Source organism: Sorex araneus, chromosome 3 (assembly GCF_027595985.1).
Source record: "Sorex araneus isolate mSorAra2 chromosome 3, mSorAra2.pri, whole genome shotgun sequence".
Classification (NCBI taxonomy): domain Eukaryota; kingdom Metazoa; phylum Chordata; class Mammalia; order Eulipotyphla; family Soricidae; genus Sorex; species Sorex araneus.
Window position 1 is genome coordinate 152,163,162 of NC_073304.1, and position 20,626 is coordinate 152,183,787.

Here is a 20,626-nt window from a genome sequence, read left to right on the forward strand (position 1 = left end):
GATTCAGAGACCTTGGGGTTAGGGAGGTGGCTCAAAGGGTTGGAACAGAGTTTCAAGTCACTAGGTCCTTTGAAACCACCCCTAGCACTGAGTCTGGAGTAAGCCCCTAAGGCATGGAATAAGCCTCTCGGCATCCCCCCTCCCCCTCTAAATAAAAAGCACGTTTTGCATGCAGGACCCCTGGATTCATTCCAGGCACTGCGGTGGTCTCCTGTAGGGGGTGATCCTAGAATACCACCAGTTGTGGCTCAAAAACAACATAATTGAGTGACTTGGAGTCTGTGTAAACATGCTTCCAACCTATCCCGGGGATTCGAGGCCAGTTTTCCAGAATGTACATGTTACATCTTCCTGATATCAGACCAGGAGAAAATAACATTTTAATTGCTAATTTCCCCCCTTTTTCTTCGGTCCTTTGGGCCACACTCACTGAGGGGCGACTCCCTGGTTAGATCCGGGGGTCCACGCGGTGTTGGGACTCTTTTTCTCCGGCTCTTAATTATGAGTTTCCCCGCGGATAAGCGGGGTAAAGACAGAAAAGGCAGATTTTCAAAACAAGCCGGGGGTGGGCACTTTCGGAACCCGGGGGCGGCCGGCGCGCGCCCCGGGGAGACGTTCTAGGGCCCCTGGGTGGCTCGGGGTGTCCCGCGGAACGGCGGGCTGGGTCCCGGGAGCCAGCGGCGCTGATTCCCCGCGGCCAAGCGCCCCTTTCGGGCGGCGGGACGCGCGCTCGGGGCTGGGTTCCGGGGCGGCGCGGCGCGTCCTGCGGGGTCCGGGGCGGCGCTGCGGGCTGGCGGCCGGGCCGGGAGGAGGAGGAAGGAGGCGGCGCGGGCCCGGCGGGCGGAAGGGGGAGGAGAGGCCGGAGCCTGCGGGGGGGCCCAGCTCGGCGCCCGGACTCGGAGCAGCGGCCCGGCCCGGCCCGCGCCGCCACCGCCGCCGCGTGAGTGCGACCCCGGGCCCGCGGGGCGCCCCGGGAGTGAAGTGGGGGGACGCGGGTGGGCGCGGAGCACGGCGGGGCCGGCGCGGGCCGGGCCGGGAGCCCAGTGCGGCCCCGCGCTATGGCGGCGGCCGGGCGGCCGGGCCGGACCTGGGGGGCGGGCGCCCCGCGGACCCCGCGGCGCCGGGGCGCGATCGGGGCAACAGGTCGGGGCCGGGCTGGGGCGCGGCGCGGCCCGCGGTGGCCCCGGCTCCGGCGGCCCTTTGTTGGGCACAGAGGGGTGTGGGGGGGTCGCTGCGGGACTCCCCGCGCCTGGCACGGCCCGGCGGCGAGACCCCAGGCCCGGGCGGCGCCCGCTGCCCCAGCCCGGGCGGGCGGGGGTCCCGCGTCGCGGGGTCGCCCCGGCGCGCCCCAGAGGCGCGGCGCGTCCATGTGCCGACCGGGAAACAGGAAGGAGCGGGCCGCGGCCCCCCAAGACCCGCGCCGGGACCGTTATGGGGTGTGTGTGCCGGGTGTGGGGGAAGCTGCTGGCGAAACTGGTTTTTTGGGTCCCAACTTGCTAATTAGTGACCCGAGGCCTTCTGGCAGGAAGGTTAATTGCAGGTGTGTGGCTGAGCTCTTTCACCTGGTTTGGGGGATTCTCCCCAGCGCGGGGCGCTCTGCTTCATGTCCACTCACCTGTTGGCTGCATGCTTTGAGGCCCGTGGCCGGGTACTGGACATGGAAGACCCCCCCCCAGGACCCGTCAGCTCTGGGGGGGTGTTCGGCCTCCTGCAGAATCCAGGGTGACTGGGGTCTGGGAGTGTGAGAGGTTGATAGCAGCGCAGGACCCGCACGGTTGGACAATAACCTGCAGAAGCTCCCAGGAGGCTCCTGCCTAACCCTGCCCCGTCCGCCTCCCCGCGCCTTCCCCCCACCCCGCAGCCCACCCCTCACCAGGGCCCACAAAAGCCCCTTCTAAAATCTGGCCAGATTCCCCCTTCTCTTCCTCCCCCCGCCCCTCTCCCCCCCCCCAGGCCTGACCAGAGCTGTGTCCTCTCTGTGATGCCCGCCCGCCCCTAGGGACTGCCTCGCAGAGGGTGTTGAGGGACTGCCCAGCTTTGCGGTCTTCGCATTTCAAGCTCCTCAGCCCTCTGTGTGGCACCCTCTCTCTCAGGTAACTAGCAGCGCCTGACAAAGTTCTCCACCAGGGAATTTTCAGGTCGTCTTCCACTTATTTTCTTTCTTGTTTTTTTGTGCCACACCCAGCGGTGCTCCGAAAAACCATGTGATGCAGGGATCAAAGCTGGGTAGGCCCTGAGCCATGCAAGTGCCTATCCACTAGGCCATCTCTCTGGCCCCCTACTTCTTTTCTGTAGTCTCTGCAGCAGATATCTCTGCCTGTGGGACCCTCCAGTGTTCACCCTCTCCACCCGTTTCTCTCAGTGCAGCCTCCAGGCTGAGGGCCATGGGAATGCCAGGGTGTAAGAATCCCTCCAACCCAGGTTTCCCCTTAGGCCCTTCCAGCTCTCTGCATATCCCCGACCCTCTGCTCCTTTTCCTCCATGGAAGGGTCTGGGCCAGTGTGGGAGCGGGTAGTGGGGGTGGGGGGTGTAACCTGACGCCTGTGAAATCCCTGCCTAGCTGGCCCCTCTCCAGCCTCCCTGAGTGTCTGAGGCAGGTGCCTCTCCTCACGCACGCACACAAGCCCCATTGTTTGCGTGTGTGGTGCTGTGGTGTGGGAGTGGCTTCTGTGAGTGGAAAAATATCAGTCGTTGTGATTTTTCACCACCAGAAAATCAAGTCATTGTTCTTGAGGGCACCAGGGTGCAGAGGAGCAGGGCAGTCTCCCCAGGCCTCGTGCGGGCCCCATTTCATGCCCCGGCCTTTGTTCTGAGGAGCCCTGGCTGGGCCTGACATGTTGGTGCCAATGAGATGTTGGGGTTGCCACCAGGACTGGACACCTGGGCTTTGTGAAGGGTGAGGCCCACAAAAGCCCCTTCTAAAAGAGGGCCTCCCTGCCGAGCCAGGCTGATGGCTGAAGGGAGTCTCCTCTGCTCTGGAAGGACAGGCAGCCTTGGGACCCCAGAACCCCATGAGTCTGCCTCCCCCTGAGCTCTCCCTTCAGTCCTGTCTGAAGTCTGGCGACAGGAAGGAGGTGGCTGGCCCCCTTGGCCTGTGGGGCCGAGCTGCCCCATCTCTATCTCCTTAGTGCTCACCTTTGTAGGGAGAAAACACACATTCAGGACCCCTGCCAGCCTTCTAACTCCTTCACCTCCCAGATTCCTCTATGAGAAACTCCCATGAGCAGGGTGGGGGTGGGTTGGCCGCATGGGCAGGTCTGTTAGTATGCTGTGGCTACTGGGCTATCCTGGGCCCAGTCAGGATGAGCAGAAAGGACAGGACTGAAGAGCCAGCATTTAGGCCTTCTGCCTTTTCGACTTCCATTTTTTTTGGCCATATCCAGCAGTGCTCAGGAATCACTCCTGGTGGCGCTCAGGGGGACCCAATGGGGTGCTGGGTGCAAGGCAAGCACCCTCTGCACTGTTCTAGCCCCCGACTCCATTCCTACAATTTTCCTTTCCTTTAGCTGTTCCTTGTTGGTTGGGTGGTGGTTCTGGGGGGCACGTCCTACCCTGGATGATCCTGTTTGCTGTGTCCTGTTCACAGAAGTTCCCAGCTCCTCTCACTGATTCAGTATTTATTCTGGCTGAGCTGAGGGGGCTGGGGCAGCGCCCTGAGGAGCGAGACCTGGAATGTGTGTGTGGGAGCCGGGAGCGCTGAGGCCCCTTTGTCAGGACTGACCTCTGATTTCATCAGCACTGTGACCAGGATGGGGACAAGAGGGTAAAGTCCTCGAGCTGGAATAAGGACCCAAGACAGGCTGAGGATTTCGCAAGGCTCCGGACTGTGGGTGGGGCTGCTGGAAGAACAGCTGGAGGGGACTTCCGGGTACAGCTATCTCCCCACTGCCCTTGCTCCGGCCCAGACCTGGCCTGAAGCCACTCCTGCACTCCCCCTGGCAGGGTGGTTTCGAAGTGCTCGTGGCCATTGCTAAGGCAGAGCACAGGTGAGGTGTGGCCCCCACCCCTTGGGACCATCTTGCTGCTTCTCTCAACTCCAAGCCGACCTCTCCCTTTGGGCAGGCCTGCCCCTTGGTCACCGCACAGCTCTTCTCTTGGTGGGGCTTCAGGCATCAGGACATACTACTACCAGACCAACACCCACCCCCCACCCCCACCCCCGTGCACCCCTAGAATTTAGTTTACTGGATGAACAGTAGTAAGAAATCACTCCAGGGGCTGGAGAGCTAGTACAGTGGGCGATGTGTTTGCCTTGTACACAGCTGACAGTGTTCAACCCCTAGCATCCTATGTGGTCCCCTGAGCTGGCCAGGAATGATTCCTGAGTGCAGAGCTATAAGTAATCCCTGAACACTGCCAGGTGTGTCCCAAATAACCTAAAAAATCACTCTAGTGGCCAGAGCGTTAATGCTTGCAGCCGACCTGGGTTTGATCTCTAGCATCTCATTAGGGTATCCTGAGCCCACCAGGCATGATTCCTGAGTGCAGACCCAGGAGTAAGCTGTTTCATGTGGCCCCCAAACAAAACAAAATCACTCCTAATTACACCAGAAGTCTGATGGCTGTCTTACCTTCACTTTTTTTTTTCTTTTTGAGTTACACCCGGCGATGCACAGGGGTTACTCCTGGTTCTACACTCAGGAATTACTCCTGGCAGTGCTTGGGGGACTATATAGGATGCTGAGAATCAAACCTGGGTCAAGTGCATTTAAGGCAAATGCCCTACCCATTGTGCTATCGCTCCAGCCCCAACTTGTTTTTAGTTCTGGCCACACCTGTGCTCAGGGCTAAGGGGGCCATATGTGTCTGTAAGAGGCCACTCTTTCCCACCCCCACCCCCGCCCGGCCCGGCCCTGGCATACTATCCTCGGGTGCTTGACTTTCTGAAGAAGCTGAAGACAGTGTTCTTCTGTCTGGGGCTCTTGGATGGGACTTTTTTTTTTTTTTTTTTTGCTTTTTGGGTCACACCCAGCATTGCACAGGGGTCACTTTTGGCTCTGCACTCAGGAATTACCTACCCCTGGCGGTGCTCAGGGGACCATATGGGATGCTGGGAATCGAACCCGGGTCGGCCGCGTGCAAGTCAAACGCCCTACCCGCTGTGCTATCACTCCAGCCCCAGGATGGGGCTGTTTTGCGTAGGCTGTTAATCTTTTTTTCTTGGTTTGATTCTGGGTTCTGGGCCATACCCAGTGGTGTTCGGGGCTTATTCCTGGCTCTGCACTCAGGATCATTCCTGATGGGCGGGGTGCGGGGATCAAACTTAGGTTGGCAGCGTGTAAGGGAAGTGCTGCCATTCCACTTTCTCTAGCCCTGAGCCTTGTGTGTTGGTATGTCATTGATTGCTTAGCTCTCCTGGGACCATAGTGCTTCTTTACTATGAACTCTTCATTTTCGCTGGGGACCTGCTGTCTACATGGGGTTTGTCCCAGCCTGCAGTACTTGGGACTCTGGTTCCTGTGAGAATAGTAGGAGCTGGTCTGTTCAAGGGTATGTGGCTAGATCCAGAGCCAAGTCTTGGGGTATGGCCCTGTGCCTGTCAAGTGGGGACTGTGTTCTCCTGTCTTATATGGCATAGCTCTGATGCCTGTGACTGGCCCCTCCCTTTCTCAGGATGCTCCAGACCCTGTATGACTACTTCTGGTGGGAACGGCTGTGGCTGCCCGTGAACTTAACCTGGGCCGACCTAGAAGACCGAGAGGGCCGCATCTACGCCAAAGCCTCTGACCTCTACATCACACTACCCCTAGCCTTGCTCTTCCTCATCGTCCGCTACTTCTTTGAGCTGTGAGCGTTAACCATCTCCTCTGTGCCTTCATCAGCCTTCAAGTCTTGGGCTGTTCAGTCCTGGCCCCTGGTGTACCTCCTGTTCCCCTGAAGGTGGCACTGTCCTCTCTGCTGAGGGCATCACCAGGCCTTTCCTTGCAATTGAGAGAACCCTCTGCCCCTCCTGATCACTGAGCACAGGCAGCTTTGTCACACATTGGGTGGCCTGAGGGGACTGCTAAGAAACGGAGGCCCAGATAAGATTGACTTTCCCTACCAGCAAAGGGGTTACATGAGAGGGAGGTGCCTCAGGGGAGCCGACTTCTCTCTCCTTTCCCTTTCTCAGTTACGTTGCTACGCCACTGGCTGCCCTCCTGAACGTAAAGGAGAAAACTCGGTTGCGGGCGTCTCCCAACCCTATCCTGGAGCACTTCTACCTGACCAATGGCAAGCAGCCCACACAGGTAGGAGCCGGGTGCTCCCTGGTCCCGGTTCAGAGGGGCGGCCAAGGGCTGGTGGCAGGAATGCAGGGGTGCTGGTAGGGCTTTTACTGTGTGCGGCACGCAGGGCAGAGCTCTGTCTCGCACCAGGTGGAGGTGGACCTCCTGTCCCAGAAGAGTAGGCTCTCAGGCCGTCAGATAGAGCGCTGGTTCCGTCGCCGCCGCAATCAGGACCGGCCCAGTCTTCTGAAGAAATTTCGAGAAGCCAGGTGCGGGTGTGGGGTGGCTGCTTGGCCGGGTGGGCCGACACTCTGGCCCCTCCATGCCCTTGAGAGAGGGACTAGGTGGTGCCCAGGGCTATGGGCGGCCACGCCACTTTCCTGTCCTCCTGGCCTTTCTCCTTCGCAGCTGGAGATTCACATTTTACCTGATTGCTTTCGTTGCCGGCATGGCTGTCATCATGGATGTGAGTAGGGCTTCAGACAGGGGAGCCTGTTTGCTGGTGAAGTCAAGGCCATATAGAATTAGGGTCCCTTAGGGTGCTTGCCTTGCATGTGGCCAACCAAGGTTTGACCCCTGAATCCCACATGATTTCCCAAGGCCCACCAGGAATGATGCCTGAGCGTAAAGCCAGGAGTAATCACTGAGCATCTCCACGTGTGGCCCCAAAACAAACCAAAAATAACCCAACAAAAATTAGGATCCTTCTTTTTTTGTGGGTCACACTCAGTGGTGCACAGTACTTTTCTAGTTCTGTGCTCAGGGATCATTCTTGACAGGAACTGGCAGGGACAGGAGGGCTATGGGTGTTGGGATCGAACCTGGGTCAGCTGTGTGCAAGTTAAGTGTCCTCCCCGCTGTCCTATGGCTCCAGCCCGGATCCCTCCTCCTCTCACTCTCACCATCTCTCTGCAGAAACCCTGGTTCTATGACTTGAAGAAGGTCTGGGAGGGCTACCCCATCCAGGTATGACACGTGGCCAATTCCTCAGATGGGAAGAGAATCACTGGGGAGGACCCTCCCCTTTCCCCAGAGAGGTGAGGCCTGGGGTTCTCCATCTGTCCTCTCCTCTCCCCCAGACTACCATCCCTTCGCAGTACTGGTACTATATGATCGAGCTCTCTTTCTACTGGTCCCTCCTCTTCAGCATTGCTTCTGATGTTAAGAGAAAGGTAAGCTGGGTGTGCCCTGGCCCAGACGAAGCCCGGGGTGAAGAGCTTCTTTTTTTTTTGCTTTTTGGGTCACACCCAGTGATGCTCAGGGGTTACTCCTGGCGGTGCTCAGAGGACCATATGGGATGCTGGGAATCGAACCCGGGTTGGTTGCGTGCAAGGCAAATGCCCTACCTGCTGTGCTATCACCCCAGCCCCTGAAGAGCTTCTTGATTTCCGGTGCTTTGGGTAGGGCTTCGCCACCTTGGGAGGGATGGGAGTTTCCCATTCTCTTTTGCAGGACTTTAAAGAGCAGGTCATCCACCATGTGGCCACCATCATCCTCATCAGCTTCTCCTGGTTTGCCAATTACATCCGTGCGGGCACCCTCATCATGGCTCTGCATGACTCCTCCGACTACCTGCTTGAGGTCAGGCTACCCACTCACTCCATCAAACCTACAGACCCTTAAGGTTTTCCCATTGCCTTTTTCTTTGGGGGGCATAGCTGGTGTTTTCTTATGGTGCTGGGGGTGGAGTCTGGGCTCCCAGCATGCACAATCATCCTCTTGTCTATCCTAGATTTTTTTGGTGAGTCATGCCCAGTGGTGCTTGGACTCTGGGCCTGTGCTTACAAAGCGCGTGTTCCAGCTGAGCCCTCTCCCCAGCCCTTTTATTCCAGTGAGGCCATGGTGGTGGCTGGCATACCCAGGCCCAAGCAGGTGGGGACAGAGACCCCACTGGTGATGGGTGTGGGAGGGTCAGTGTGGCTGATGGTGGTGGGGCCCATCCCTGCAGTCAGCCAAGATGTTTAACTACGCGGGATGGAAGAATACTTGCAACAACATCTTCATTGTCTTCGCTGTTGTCTTCATCATCACGCGCCTGGTCATCCTGCCCTTCTGGTGAGTTTGGGGGAGGCCCCAAGACCTCTCCTGTGAACCCCTTTCTGTGTTGACCACCGCTCTCCTCCCATTCCCAGGATCATGCACTGCACCCTGGTGTACCCGCTGGACCTCTATCCTGCCTTCTTTGGCTATTACTTCTTCAATGCCATGTTAGGAGTGTTACAGCTGCTGCACATCTTCTGGGCCTACCTCATTTTGCGCATGGCCCACAAATTCCTAACTGGAAAGGTAAAGGCTCTGTGCCGAGTTTGTGGGGTTCTGCTACTGTCACACGCAGCACCTTTGAGTAATTACTGCCACAAGCCCCTGTGAATTGGGCCAGGCAGAGCAGAGGTGGAGCTCAGGGGTTTTGAACAGGTGCTAATGCTGCTTTGCCCTTTGTACAGCTGGTAGAAGATGAACGCAGTGACCGGGAAGAGACAGAAAGCTCGGAGGGGGAGGAGCCTGCTGCCGGGGGAGGCGCAAAGAGCCAGCCTCTAGCCAATGGCCATCCTGTCCTGAACCACCATCGCAAGAAGGACTGAATGATTGTGTATCCCTCATTCAGGCAGAAGGCCAAGATCTCCCCACTGTCCCCAGAGAGCCCCCAACTTCTGGGGAGGAAGGAGAAAGCAGAAACCCAGGAGAGAGTTCTCTGCCCCAGCCCTGCCTCTGTCACCCAGTTGCCTTTAAACCCAACTGTAGCCAGCCTACCCCACACCCCCCTCCCTACCCCAGGAGGGGCAGCTGGCTCAATCCTTCGGGGAGACTGTGTGTCTCTCTTTCCTCTGTCAAGGTGTTCTTTACCGCTTTAGAGCCCTTTTCTCACCTCGAGCTGGGGCTTACAACTCACATTCCTTATTCAAAATTTGGCCCTAGCTATCTGCCTTCAACTTGGGGACTCTAGAGCTATGGCCAGGCCTTACTGTCCCATCTGGGGGCCCCATTCTGCCAAAGCTGGACCAAGGCTCATGTTTCTAAGTAGCCCCAAACTGAGCTGACTTTTAACATTTCCCTCCTTAGCTGCAAATGAACCATGTGAGGAAGGTGTGCGCGACCCTTCCCAACCTCTGCCAAATAGCGGGGACTCCACCCGCTCCTCCTCTGCCAACCTCCTGGAACCACAAGCCCCGTATCTCACTGCCTGCTTTCTCTGGCCACCTCCCCTGGGCTTGCTGGCTTGGAGTAGAGAGGCAACTAGTTCTGATTTTATTTATTTAAACATTTGGGGTTTGGGTTTTAAAGCCAGAATCACAGCTAGCACCTGGCATTTGGCAGAAGGACCACTAGAGACCAAAATGTACTGTCAATGTCTTTTTTTAAAAAAAAAAAAAAATTAAAATATATTAAAGATTAAATGAAACATGGCAATAAGTGTCTGAGACTATTAGGAATTGAAAAGGGAGATGAACTAATAAACTAAGAGTCTTCCTCATACCTTTCTCACAGCCCTGTGGTATCTTTCTTTTTTTCTTTTTTTTTTTTTTTTTGTGTGTGTGTGTGTGTGTGTGTGTGTGTGTGTGTGTGTGATTCTAGGCTATATTCCATGGCCCAGGAACCATCCTCAGAGGTGTTGGGGATCAATCCGGGGCCCCGCACATACCAAGGCTGTACTCCAGTCCTCTGAGCCATCTGTCCTGGCCCTGTGTGTTGCGGGGAAAGGAGTAAAGGTAGAAGGTCTGAGGAAAGTGAGTTACCCACTGAGGTGAAATGAGCAGGGTTTGGGGAGTTGAGGATGGGCAGATCTCTCATACATACATAGATGAGGGGAACCCAGGGAGAGAAGCCAAAATCACATCAGTCTTTGTTTTAACATCTTGTTAGAAGATTTCAAGAAACAATACAAACCAGGGGTGGTGAATACACAGCCCGCATTCTCAAGAAGTGCAAGTACACGAGACTGGGGTTGATGGGGGGGCGCCGAGATGAGCAGCAGGAGGGCTGAGGGGCTGGCAGGGTTGGCGGCTAGCCGTTCCCCACCTGCCGCGTCTGCAGGTGGAGGAAGGACCCTGCCTGCTAGCACCACATTGGAAGGGGTCTCCCACTCCACAACTCCCATTTCTAACTGTTGGGAGCTGGGCAAGGAGCTTGACTGGAGACCTGGAGGGGGGTGGGGGGTCTGAGGTCAACAGTCAGGGAGCCCCAGTTCCTGAGGAAAGCCTGCAGGGGACAGTGGCAGCCTAAAGCAGCCGCCCTCTGCACTCGATGGCCCCACAGCAGCACAGCAGCTCCTTCCCCTCCACACTGCCCACCTCGTAGTTATAGTCCCAAGTGAGTTCTGTCCCAGCTCGGATTCTCCTAGGGAGGAAGAAAAGGGTGGATGTGAAGGTCACCAGAACCCTGAGCACCAGCTAGGCCCTTCCCTCTGTCCCTACGCCCTCTTACTTGCTGGCGAAGAAGGCCACCCAGGGGAAGCGCAGGTCGTGAGTATCCACGAAGACATTCTGGACAAACAGGTTGGGGCTGCAGCTATGCTGTGGAGTTAAGAGCAGGTCTGAATAAGGACCAAGGAAACAGAATCTGGCCTCAGGGATTGAGAAGTGGAAGAAAAACAATGTCATTTGATCTTCCCATCTCAGCAGAGGTTTGGAAAGAAAGCTCCCTCTTTAAGATCCTTTGGAGATCAAACCCTCTAGAAGAAAATGTGGGTTTATACAGTTGTGCCCACAAGAATTAGAAATCTGAGGCCCATGGGAAAACCCGGCATTGGGCGGTGAGGAAAAGGGGTCTCACGTTGAGGTAGCGGCCCAGATTGCCTTCCAGCTTGGCGTCGATGATGTAGCAAGACTCCTCGCCATCGTAGAACTGGCGCGTGTTCTTGCGGACAGGAGCACTCTCGCCTTTCTCCGCGGACGCCATGTTAGTCGACTTAATGGCAATTCCATGGGTTGATTTCAGAGCAAAACCCCGGGTTGATTTCACCGCCACCTGGCGTTTTGCTGGACCTGGCCAGTACAGAGATGGGGTCAGGATAAAGAATAAAGATAAAGAACACAAATGGGTGTTCTCCCATTTCCACCCCACTCACTGCAGTGCAGGAATTCCAGTGAGCTGGGATTTTGAGGCCAGAGCGAAAGAACAGTGAGGAATTTCCTTGCACACGGCTGACCCAAGTTTGATTCCCAGCACCCTGTATGTGCCCCTGAGCACTGTCAGGTATGGCCCCTGAAACCAAAGGTTTGGAATGTTTTTTTCCAACAGTATTAGATGTGTTGGGTAAACGAACTGAGGGAAAGTGGGAGCTAAGAGATGAGCAGCTGGGGACTTGTAGATGTCTCACTGGGAGTCAGCAGGACATAGTGGTGAGGCTTCAACTCCCACTTCTTCCCCTGCCCCGACGCTCCATCTCTGAGCTGCACCCTGGCCCTCTGCCCTACTTCTTTTATCATCCTGAGAAACCTCCCATCAGGATCTGGAGCATTAGCACAGTGCTAAGGGTGTCTGCTTTGCATGAGGTCTCCCTGGGAACCCAGGTCAAGCCCCCAAGTCCACAGGGAGTACTTCCTGACGGAGCCAGGAGTAACTCCCGAGCATTGCCAGGGGATGGTCCAACCCGCACCTCTCCCCAAAAATACCCTATCCTACTTTTCCAACTGTTCCCACCTATTTCCCACAAACTAGTGCCAAACTACCAGACATGTTCTTCTTATCCTCAAAGTCATCCCCTTCAGAGCCAGAGGAGATGGTCTGGATCTCATCGCTGTCCACTGCAGTGGCTGAGGTCTGGCCAGCAGCGGGCTTTCGGCTGGTCCCACTTTCCCCCTCACTCTCTGTGCTGCTGGACAGTGTCAGGACATCCTGAGAAAAGGAGAAGGTGAAAGGATGAAAGAAGGCAGCAGATGATCATGGCCCTGCTCTTACCTATGGTTAGGCAGGAAGGGGGCTGGGCTGGAGCGAGCAAAATACTAGATGCTGGATGAAGGAAGTGAGGCCAGAGGAGCAAAGAGAAGCCCAATGGTAACTACTATGGTGAGTCTTGAGACTCTGGAGGTGAAAAGAACATTCCTTTACTCAGGTCTCTGAATAAAGCAGTCCACTCAGGGCCAGAGAGAGAGAGTGCAGCTGCTAAAGGGCCTGGCTTTCACACAGCTGACCAGCTGACCCAGGTCCTGTGAGCCCGAGTACAGAGCCAGGAGAAAGCCCCAAGCACTACCAGCTATGCGAACCTGCCCACTCCAAATAAGTGAAAATACATTAAAAAAAAAAAAAGAAAAAGAAAAAAGAGTTCTGCTGAAACAGTTTTGAAAAGGAGGCCACTCACATCAGGGTTGGACTGTGTGGAGGCCAGGAGCCTCCGGCTCTGATGCGCACTTGTTTTGCTGGGCGGGCGTCGCAGTTCTTCAGTCTTCATGGGAGAAGCGTTATAGCCATAGCTCCTCGAGCTTTCTGGGATTCTGCAGGGAGAAGCAATGGGAGGGGTGCAGATTACTGTTTCTCTTAGGTCTTTTTTTTTTTGTAGGCCCAAGAGGTAAGAAAGAGACACTTACAAAGGCATCTTGTTCCGGTCATCCAGGTCCTAGGAAAGACAGTAAGTGAAGGGTTCAATATTTCAAACAGACTTCAAGGTCGTTAGGTAACAAATGCAGCTATCAGATTCATTGCAAATGACCTCCAAAGACCTAACTGGTGAGAAGTGCACTATCAAAAGTGGCGTTCACGCAGATATCACCTGTGACTTAGCAGCAACAATCCCTTCTGTCATACCCAGGAAGAGATCTTTAACCTTACCCGGTGACAGGGCATGAACATGCTCATGGAATCTTACAAGGACAAAGGATTCAACATTATTAAAATACACGGAATATTGATTCAATAGCAGCAATGGTCAAATTGAGATGACTGAGGAAAACAAACCAAACCCACCAAACCTACCAAATCCTTTGCTCAAGAATCAACCAGGTGCTGCCCCACCCCCACTACCATCCCCACCAGGCTGGTTTTAAAACAATTTGGTCCTCGGGCCAGAGTAGTTCAGCCCAGTGCCCTGACTCCCCGTTCAAACTTTATTTGAGTATGTGTGTGGGGGCCATACCTCGCTATGCTTCCCGCTGGGGCTTGCTTTATAGCTCCAACTCCCAAACTTTTTTTTTTTTTTAACTAAAGCGATAGTACAGTCGGTGGTGTGTTTGCTTTGTACGAAGCTGACCGGAGTTCAATCCCTGGCATCCCATAAGGATTCCTCGAGCACTGCCAAGGAGTGATTCCTGAGTGCAGAGCCAGGAGTAACACCCCTGAGCATTGCCAGCTGTGCCACCCCCCCTGCCCCATCTAAATCCAATAAATTAAAAAGAAAGCCAAAACAAGGCACAGCAGGTAGGGCATTTGTCATTTATGCAGCCAACTCAGGTTCAATCTCAGGTATCCCATATGGTCTCTTTTTTTTTGCATAGGGGTTACTCCTGGTAATGCTCAGGGGACCATATGGGATGCTGGGAATTGAACCTGGGTCGGCTACGTGCAAGGCAAAGCCTTACCTGCTGTACTATCACTCCAGCCCCTCATATGGTCTCCTGAGTATTGCAAGGAGTACTTCCTGAGAGGAGAGCCAAGAGTAAGCCCTGAGAACTGCTAGGTGTGGCCCCAAAACAAAAATGAAAGGTTTTAAAAATCAATATTTTTTATTTTTTTTATTTTTTTATTTTTTTGCTTTTTGGGTCACACCTGGCGATGCACAAGGGTCACTCCTGGCTCTGCACTCAGGAATTACCCCTGGCGGTGCTCAGGGGACCATATGGGATGCTGGGAATCGAACCCGGGTCGGCCGCGTGCAAGGCAAACGCCCTACCCGCTGTGCTATCACTCCAGCCCCTAAAAATCAATATTTTTTAGACCACACTCAGGAATGCTCAGGGCTTACTCCTGGTTCTGCACTCAGTAATCACTCCTTGTGGTGCTTAGATCATATGGGGTGCTGTGGATCAAACCAGGGTCAGCTGTAAGGCCAGCATCCTACCTGCTGTACTATCATTCCAGTCCCACCATTTTTTTTTTTTAACAAACACTAGGTCCATTCAAGTTAATAAGTATGTGAAAATAGTAAGCATGTGAAGAGTCACGATGACATGGCATGAAGCGTGGTGCCACACTGCAGCTACTCACCTCTTTCTTGGGTTGCCTGCTGTCGCCCTCCTCCTTAACGGCCAGTTCTGTACTGGAGGACTTTTCAGGCTCCACCTTGCCTGCCCCCACCTCGCCTGTCTTGAAGGATGAGCGGCTATCGGACTCGGCAAAGCCACTCTCACTGACACTGTTGCAGCTCAGCCACGAGGCCACCTTGTTCTTGGGCGTCTCTTCAGAAGAAGGTGGATTGCAGCCCCCTGAAGGTACTGAGGAAGGGACAGGAATATGTGGGGGCCCAAGGTCTGGAGGACGAGAGTCCTTGGGTGCAGATTCAGATGATCCATTCTCCTTTTGGCCACGGGTCTGGCGCCGGGTAGCATAGCTGCGCCACACTGAGCTGGTGCTGAAGTCCTCATCCTTACAGAAGTTGTCATCTGAGCTATCATCATTGGACTCGTCAGGATCCTCAGTGCCACTATTGCCATCCTCCTGGTCCTTTAAGTCAACCCCACTGCTGTCTGAAGAGCAGGGGGCGTCACTTTCATAGCCTTCCTTGAAGTTTTCGACACTCTCGATATGGTCCAGATTAGCAAAATACTCGTCGCCCATTTCCAGGCCCTCCTTGTCTGCAAAGTCATCTGTCAGGATTTTGCCTAGAATGAAAAGCAAAGGTATTCTAGGGTTATGAATATCTTTCAGAAATAAGGATCTCCCATCAGCACCCTTTGATATGCTCTGTCGAGTCTTAACCCTGACAACACAGAGGTTTCTGGGCCACACCAGCAATGCTTAGGGCTCACTCCTGACAAAATTTGGGAGACCATTTGGGGTGCAAAACCCAGGTAGGCACTGTGTAGAGGCAAGCACCCTGCCTGCTGTACTATCTTCCCAGTTCCAGCTGTCATTAAAATATTTTTTTCCGGGGCTGGAGCAATAGCACAGCGGGTAGGGCGTTTGCCTTGCACGCGGCCGACCCTCCGGGTTCGATTCCCAGCATCCCATATGGTCCCCTGAGCACCGCCAGGGGTAATTCCTGAGTGCAGAGCCAGGAGCAACCCCTGTGCATCGCCGGGTGTGACCCAAAAAAAGCAAAAAAAAAAAAAAAAAAAAAAAAAAAATTTTTTTCCTTTACTTTTGTTTTGGGGCCATACCTGGCAATGCCCTGGACTTAGTTCTGGCAGTGATTGGGGGACCATATATTGTGCAGTGAACTGAACCTGGGGTTGATGCAAGATAAATGATCTATTGGCTCTATGATCTCTCTGGCCCTGTCAATTTTTTTTTTTTTTTGGGGGAGGGCTGCTGGCAGGACCACAGCTGACAATGCTCAGGGGATCATATGCTCATAATGGAACCTGGGCTGGCTGTGTGCAAGGCAAACAGTCTACCTGCAGAACTATTAGGCTGGCCCTGTCAGTCTTTCTTCCTTTTTTGGGGGATTTTGAGCATACTCAGTGGTGCTTAGGGAACACTTCCGGTGGGGATTGGGACTGTCACATGCAAGGGGAGTTGCCCTGCCCAGTGTACTACAGTTCTGCTCCTGGCTCTGTCTTTTTTAAATTTAACAATGTTTGAAACTTTTCTGAGGCAACATTCATTTATTAGTGCGTTTTAGGGGAGTATTTTTAGTTATCTTGCCCTTTTTGCCTTCTTTCTCTCTGTTCACCTACGAGAATTCTTGGTGAAGCTCCAGCTTCCTGGCGCGGCAGGGCAATGATGAGAGGGTAGTGCACACTGGGTTCTGCTATCATGTCATCACATCTTTGCTTGGAAGTGTCATCCTTCATTTTCATGGTGTCATTTCTTTCCGTTATTTTGGTGATAGGCTCTAAACTGGGCTGGGGAGAGCATGGAGTCCCCAGGGCAGAGCTGAAGTTGGCTGTACAAAGTCTGCCTTAACTCTGTTCTGTCTCTCCAGTTCTCTATTATTTATTTTTGGCTTTTTGGGTCACACCTGGTGATGCTCAGGGGTTACTCCTGGCTTTGCACTCAGGAATTACTCCTGGCAATGCTCAGGGGACCATATGGGATGCTGGGGATTGAGCCCGGGTCAACCACATGCAAGGCAAATGCCCTATCCGCTATACTATTGCTCCAGGCCTCCCCCCCCCTTTTTATTCTTGGCCTCATAAGCACATCTGTCCCTTCTTTTTACATCTGACAGGCATCTCATGTTCTTTATAAAGAAATTTTTAATAATTTTTGTACTGAGTTCACAGTTGATACTTTTATTTATTTTTTTTCCCTTCTTTTTGGGTCACATCTGGTGATGCACAGGAGTTACTCCTGGTTTTGCACTCAGGATCATATGGGATGCTGGAAATCGGACCTGGGTTGGCCGAGTGCAAGGCAAACGCCCTACCCGATGTACTATTGCCCCAGCTCCCCAGTTTCATTTTTTGTTTTGGGGCCTCACCTGGTTCTGTGCTCAGGGGACCATATGGGATTCTGAGGATCAAACCTTGGTCAGCCAGAGTGCAAGGAAAGTGACTGACTGGCTGAACTCTCTTCAGCCTCTCAAGCATTTTATGTTCAACTTGTCTCAGACTGAGAAAGCAACCCTTCTCACCATTTCAGTACCCACCTGCATAAATACAGACAAAGGAGCCTTTAGCGATATCATCCAAGCAGCGGATGCCCCAGCCCTTGTTCTGTGTCTTGAACAGCTGAAGGCGAACCTGTAGTCCATGCTGCACCAACCGGTTCGTGCACATGTTTGGGTCACAATTACAGCGTTTGTTACACTCATAAACTCTGTGAGGTTAAGATAACATCAATGGTGATTATTTGTTAAATCCACATAACCGTTAAGATTTTCTTACAGTTAGAATAACTAAACAATGATCTAAGCAAGCAGACTGATAGAAATACCTATGTGTTTTGGTTTATTTAGGAACAAAACCCAAGGAAATAATTCAGGAGAAAAGGTGGTTTATTCAGATGTTTATAGTACTATGGTTATTTTAATTTTGGGTCACACCGATTATGCTCCGGGCTTACTCCTGGCTCTGTGCTCAGGGGACTATATGTGATGCTGAGGATGGAACCCAGGCCAGCTGCGCTCAAGGTGAGTGCCCTCTTCACTGAATACTAGGCACTATTGCTCTAGCCCCAGTACTACGGTTACTGTCAGTGGATACTAGGATGTCTAAGAGGAGAAAAGTCCAAGCAAACTTGATGTGGACACTCTGAAAACTCCAGGATGTGATCTGCCCTGAGCTCAGTCCCCAGCACTACACGGCTACCTCCCCATAGTACCCCTTGCACTGTGCAGGGGTGGGGCCTGTGCAAAAAAAAAAAAAAAAAAGGAATAGAGACAGGAGACAAAGTGGTACTCTAGTTCATGGACTTTCTTCTTGATACAGTTGGTTTTTACTCTCTCTGTATGGTTTTTGGCCCACACCCAGGTGGTGTTCAGGGCTACTCCTGGCTCAAATGCTCGAGGGAACATGCAATGCTGAAAACTGAACCCAGGCACCCCGCACGAAAAGTCCATGTACAATCCACTGACCTATCTCTCTGAGCCCTAACAATTATTTTTATTTTAAAAATAAACTGATCAGAAAAATCTAGGACACATCAATATTAAAGGCAATCATTTTATAAGTACACATTATAATCTAATTATTCCTTTCTATTCCAAATAAAAACATCAACACAATACTATTACATGTATTAACACTAGTGAAAAATGAAACTACTGCAAAAACAGTTCAATCCTTTTGTTTTTTTGTTCTTGTGCCACACATGGCTGTGCTCAGGGGACCTTATGGGATGCTGGGGATTGAACCTGTGTTGGCCGTGTGCCAAGCAAAAACCTTAATGATTGTGCCAATCTCTCTGGCTTTTCTTTTCTTTTTGGTGTTGGGCCACAAATGTCTGTGCTGAGGAATTACTCCTGGTGGTCCGGGGATTCAACTGGTCTGGCCACATGCAAGCAAAGTGCCCACCAGCAATGCTCAAGTGTTATTCCTGGCTCTGCAATCAGAAATTACTCCTGGCGGTGCTCGGGGGACCATACAAGATGCTAGGAATCAAACCTGGCTGGGCAGCATGCAAGGCAAATGCCTTACCCACTGTGTTATCGCTCTAGCCTGTCAATGAATTTCTGCCTGAACACAGAAATAGCAAAATGGGCCCCTAGGAGTCCTCTGGGCTGAAGAGTGCTAGTTATCACATCCCTCTGCTGACAGCTGGTAACAAAGCAGTTTGGGCTCAGGGTATACTTAGCAGCTAAAGTGCCTGCCTGTCACGTATGAGGCCGTGAGCTGGATCCGCGCTGCTGCATCCTAAGTACCTAGCTCAGTCCCTGCAGCACTGTTATCTGGAATCTCTGGTGCTACAGTCATGTTTGATCTCTGGCACAAAGCCAGCTGTGTAAGCGCAGCACAAATGAAGATGGTGAGAGCATCACAGGCAGGAGTGCGACACCTGGTGAGCGTGTGCAAATCCTGGACATAGCAAAGATGACAGAACAAAGGAAGGGACAAAGAAAACACGTAACAAAAAACAAAAAAAAAACTAGGATAAGCTTGGAAGAGCAGAGGCCACAGTCTTATTACTATTATACAAAGCTTACAGAGTAGCAGCCATTCTTATTCATTCATTTATTCAACAAAGTATATAGGTTTCAGCAGTTACTACATATGAGCCACAGGGCAAGGCTCCTGTCGCACAATCAATAGCCAACAAGACAGATGAGGTCCCCTTCCCCACAGAGCCCAACAGAAAAGACAGAAAAAAATGAGTCACCAAATGAATGAAAGTGTCACAGGTGTGCTAAAGGAGACGAGAGGGTGGCTAGAGGGGGCTGGAGCGATAGCACACTGGGTAGGGTGTTTGCCTTGCACACGGCTGACCCAGGTTTGATTCCCAGCATCCCATATGGTCCCCTGAGCACTGTCAGGGGTGATTCCTGAGTGTGGAGCCAGGAGTGACCCCTGTGCATCACCCGTGTGACCCAAAAAGAAAAAAAAAAAAAGAGGGTGGCTAGAGAAAATCTAGGTATTGGAAATGACTTTAAAGTTTTAAAGTTATTGGGGGGTGGGGAGGGTGGGCCAGAGTGACAGTACAGTGAGTAGGGCGTTAACTTTGTCCGAGTCTGTCATGGGTCCAATCCTGGCATTCTGAATGGTCCCCTGAGCACCACCACAAATAATTTCTGAGTGCAGAGCCAGGAGTAATCCCTGAGCATCATGTGGTGTGACCCAAAAAGCAAAAATAGACAGTTATCAGGGAAGGCCTCTCTCTGTGAAGTGAGATTAAAACCAAGTTCTCAAGGTTAAATAGTGATACAAAAGCAATGGAATGCCAGGGTAAAGGCACAGTATGGAGAAAGGCTTCCAAGGGAAGCAGGTAGCAAAAGCAAGGTGAAACAGATCTAGGAACTGCATGGAGTGTGTTGGAACAGTTTTGAAGGAAGAGATAAGAAAGGGCCTCTTAGAATAGTGTCTTAGGACTCAATACAATTAAGAGTCTGCAATCCAAAATGCAGTAAGAAAGCTTAATATGTTTTTTGGTCACACCTGGCAGTGCTCAGAGCTTACTCCTGGCTCTGCAAGATCACTCTCCTTAGAGACCATCTGGGGTCCTGGGGATTGAACCCAGGCTGGCCGTGTGCAAGGCAAGTGCCCTACCTGCTGTACTACTACTCTGGTCTAATTTGAAAAGACTTTCACGTAACAGTTTTTGTGTTACTGGGGATTGAACCAGGGCAAAGTATGATTCAACCCAGAGCAAGACATGAGCTTTACCATTGAGCCACATCCCAGGCCCTCTTTGCACCTCTATAGGCAGTGATGGAGCCTGGGGAGACCATGGCTATGTATGAGCTGTCCCCCCAGCAGTAACTCCCAACTTCTTGCATTTGTGGTTGTTTTAGGGCCACACCCACCTGTGCTCAAGCACCTCATGGCTGTGGGGGGGGGGGTGGAGGCGTGCTCATGCACTGCTGGATGTCAAACTTGGGCCTCACATATGCAAGGCAAGTGCTCTACTACAGAGCTCCATTCCTGACTTCACTTCTTTTTGTTTTTGCACCCCATCTGTCTGTGTTGGGGAGGGAGGTATTTGCTGGGTCTTGGGGATCAAAGCCAGGCCTCTGGTTTGCAAAGCATGTGCTCAATCTATTGTCTTTGCAGGGCCTTTCCTCAGTTTTCTATGTGAGTCAGTACCAAATCCTGAGTCCCCCAATAGTTTCAATCTCTTCTGAAAAGACAAGAGACACCTCCAGAGCTTTACTGCGGGCCAGAGGACCTGCCTCCACAATGCTTGCTGTCACCTCTCAGCCAGAGGCCCCCAGCACAGCACAGCGTTATCATTGC

General features: G+C 52.8%; 2 protein-coding genes across 4 annotated transcripts in view; one reads left to right on the forward strand and one right to left on the reverse strand.

The window, feature by feature from the left end:
• The first annotated feature begins 776 nt into the window (after positions 1-776).
• Positions 777-9,691, forward strand: CERS2 (ceramide synthase 2). Its single transcript, XM_055130394.1, has 11 exons — positions 777-940; positions 5,614-5,787; positions 6,113-6,230; positions 6,357-6,475; positions 6,615-6,672; positions 7,122-7,172; positions 7,286-7,378; positions 7,659-7,787; positions 8,155-8,261; positions 8,339-8,492; positions 8,651-9,691. The coding sequence occupies exons 2-11, from the start codon at positions 5,615-5,617 to the stop codon at positions 8,786-8,788; spliced, it is 1,140 nt and encodes a 379-aa protein (XP_054986369.1). The 5' UTR covers positions 777-940; position 5,614; the 3' UTR covers positions 8,789-9,691.
• Positions 9,692-9,742: 51 nt separating this feature from the next.
• SETDB1 (SET domain bifurcated histone lysine methyltransferase 1) overlaps positions 9,743-20,626 on the reverse strand; it is a 40,618-nt gene continuing 29,734 nt past the window's right edge. For all 3 annotated transcript variants that reach the window (XM_004618078.3, XM_055130363.1, XM_004618077.3), the window contains 8 exons: positions 16,888-17,057; positions 14,343-14,956; positions 12,731-12,759; positions 12,505-12,637; positions 11,876-12,041; positions 10,977-11,188; positions 10,629-10,717; positions 9,743-10,541 (listed from right to left, as the gene is read on the reverse strand). In XM_004618078.3, the coding sequence (XP_004618135.2) occupies positions 10,424-10,541; positions 10,629-10,717; positions 10,977-11,188; positions 11,876-12,041; positions 12,505-12,637; positions 12,731-12,759; positions 14,343-14,956; positions 16,888-17,057 (1,531 nt within the window). In that variant the 3' untranslated portion in view covers positions 9,743-10,423. The remainder of the gene's footprint in view (positions 10,542-10,628; positions 10,718-10,976; positions 11,189-11,875; positions 12,042-12,504; positions 12,638-12,730; positions 12,760-14,342; positions 14,957-16,887; positions 17,058-20,626) is intronic.

What these genes read in the sequence shown, in the direction of transcription:
- CERS2 (XM_055130394.1), top strand. Translation starts at nt 5,615, where the DNA reads ATGCTCCAGACCCTGTATGACTACTTCTGGTGGGAACGGCTGTGGCTG. An exon ending in AAGAAATTTCGAGAAGCCAG is followed by an intron (nt 6,476 to 6,614) that starts GTGCGGGTGTGG and finishes TCTCCTTCGCAG; the next exon opens with CTGGAGATTCACATTTTACC. An exon ending in GCATGGCTGTCATCATGGAT is followed by an intron (nt 6,673 to 7,121) that starts GTGAGTAGGGCT and finishes ATCTCTCTGCAG; the next exon opens with AAACCCTGGTTCTATGACTT.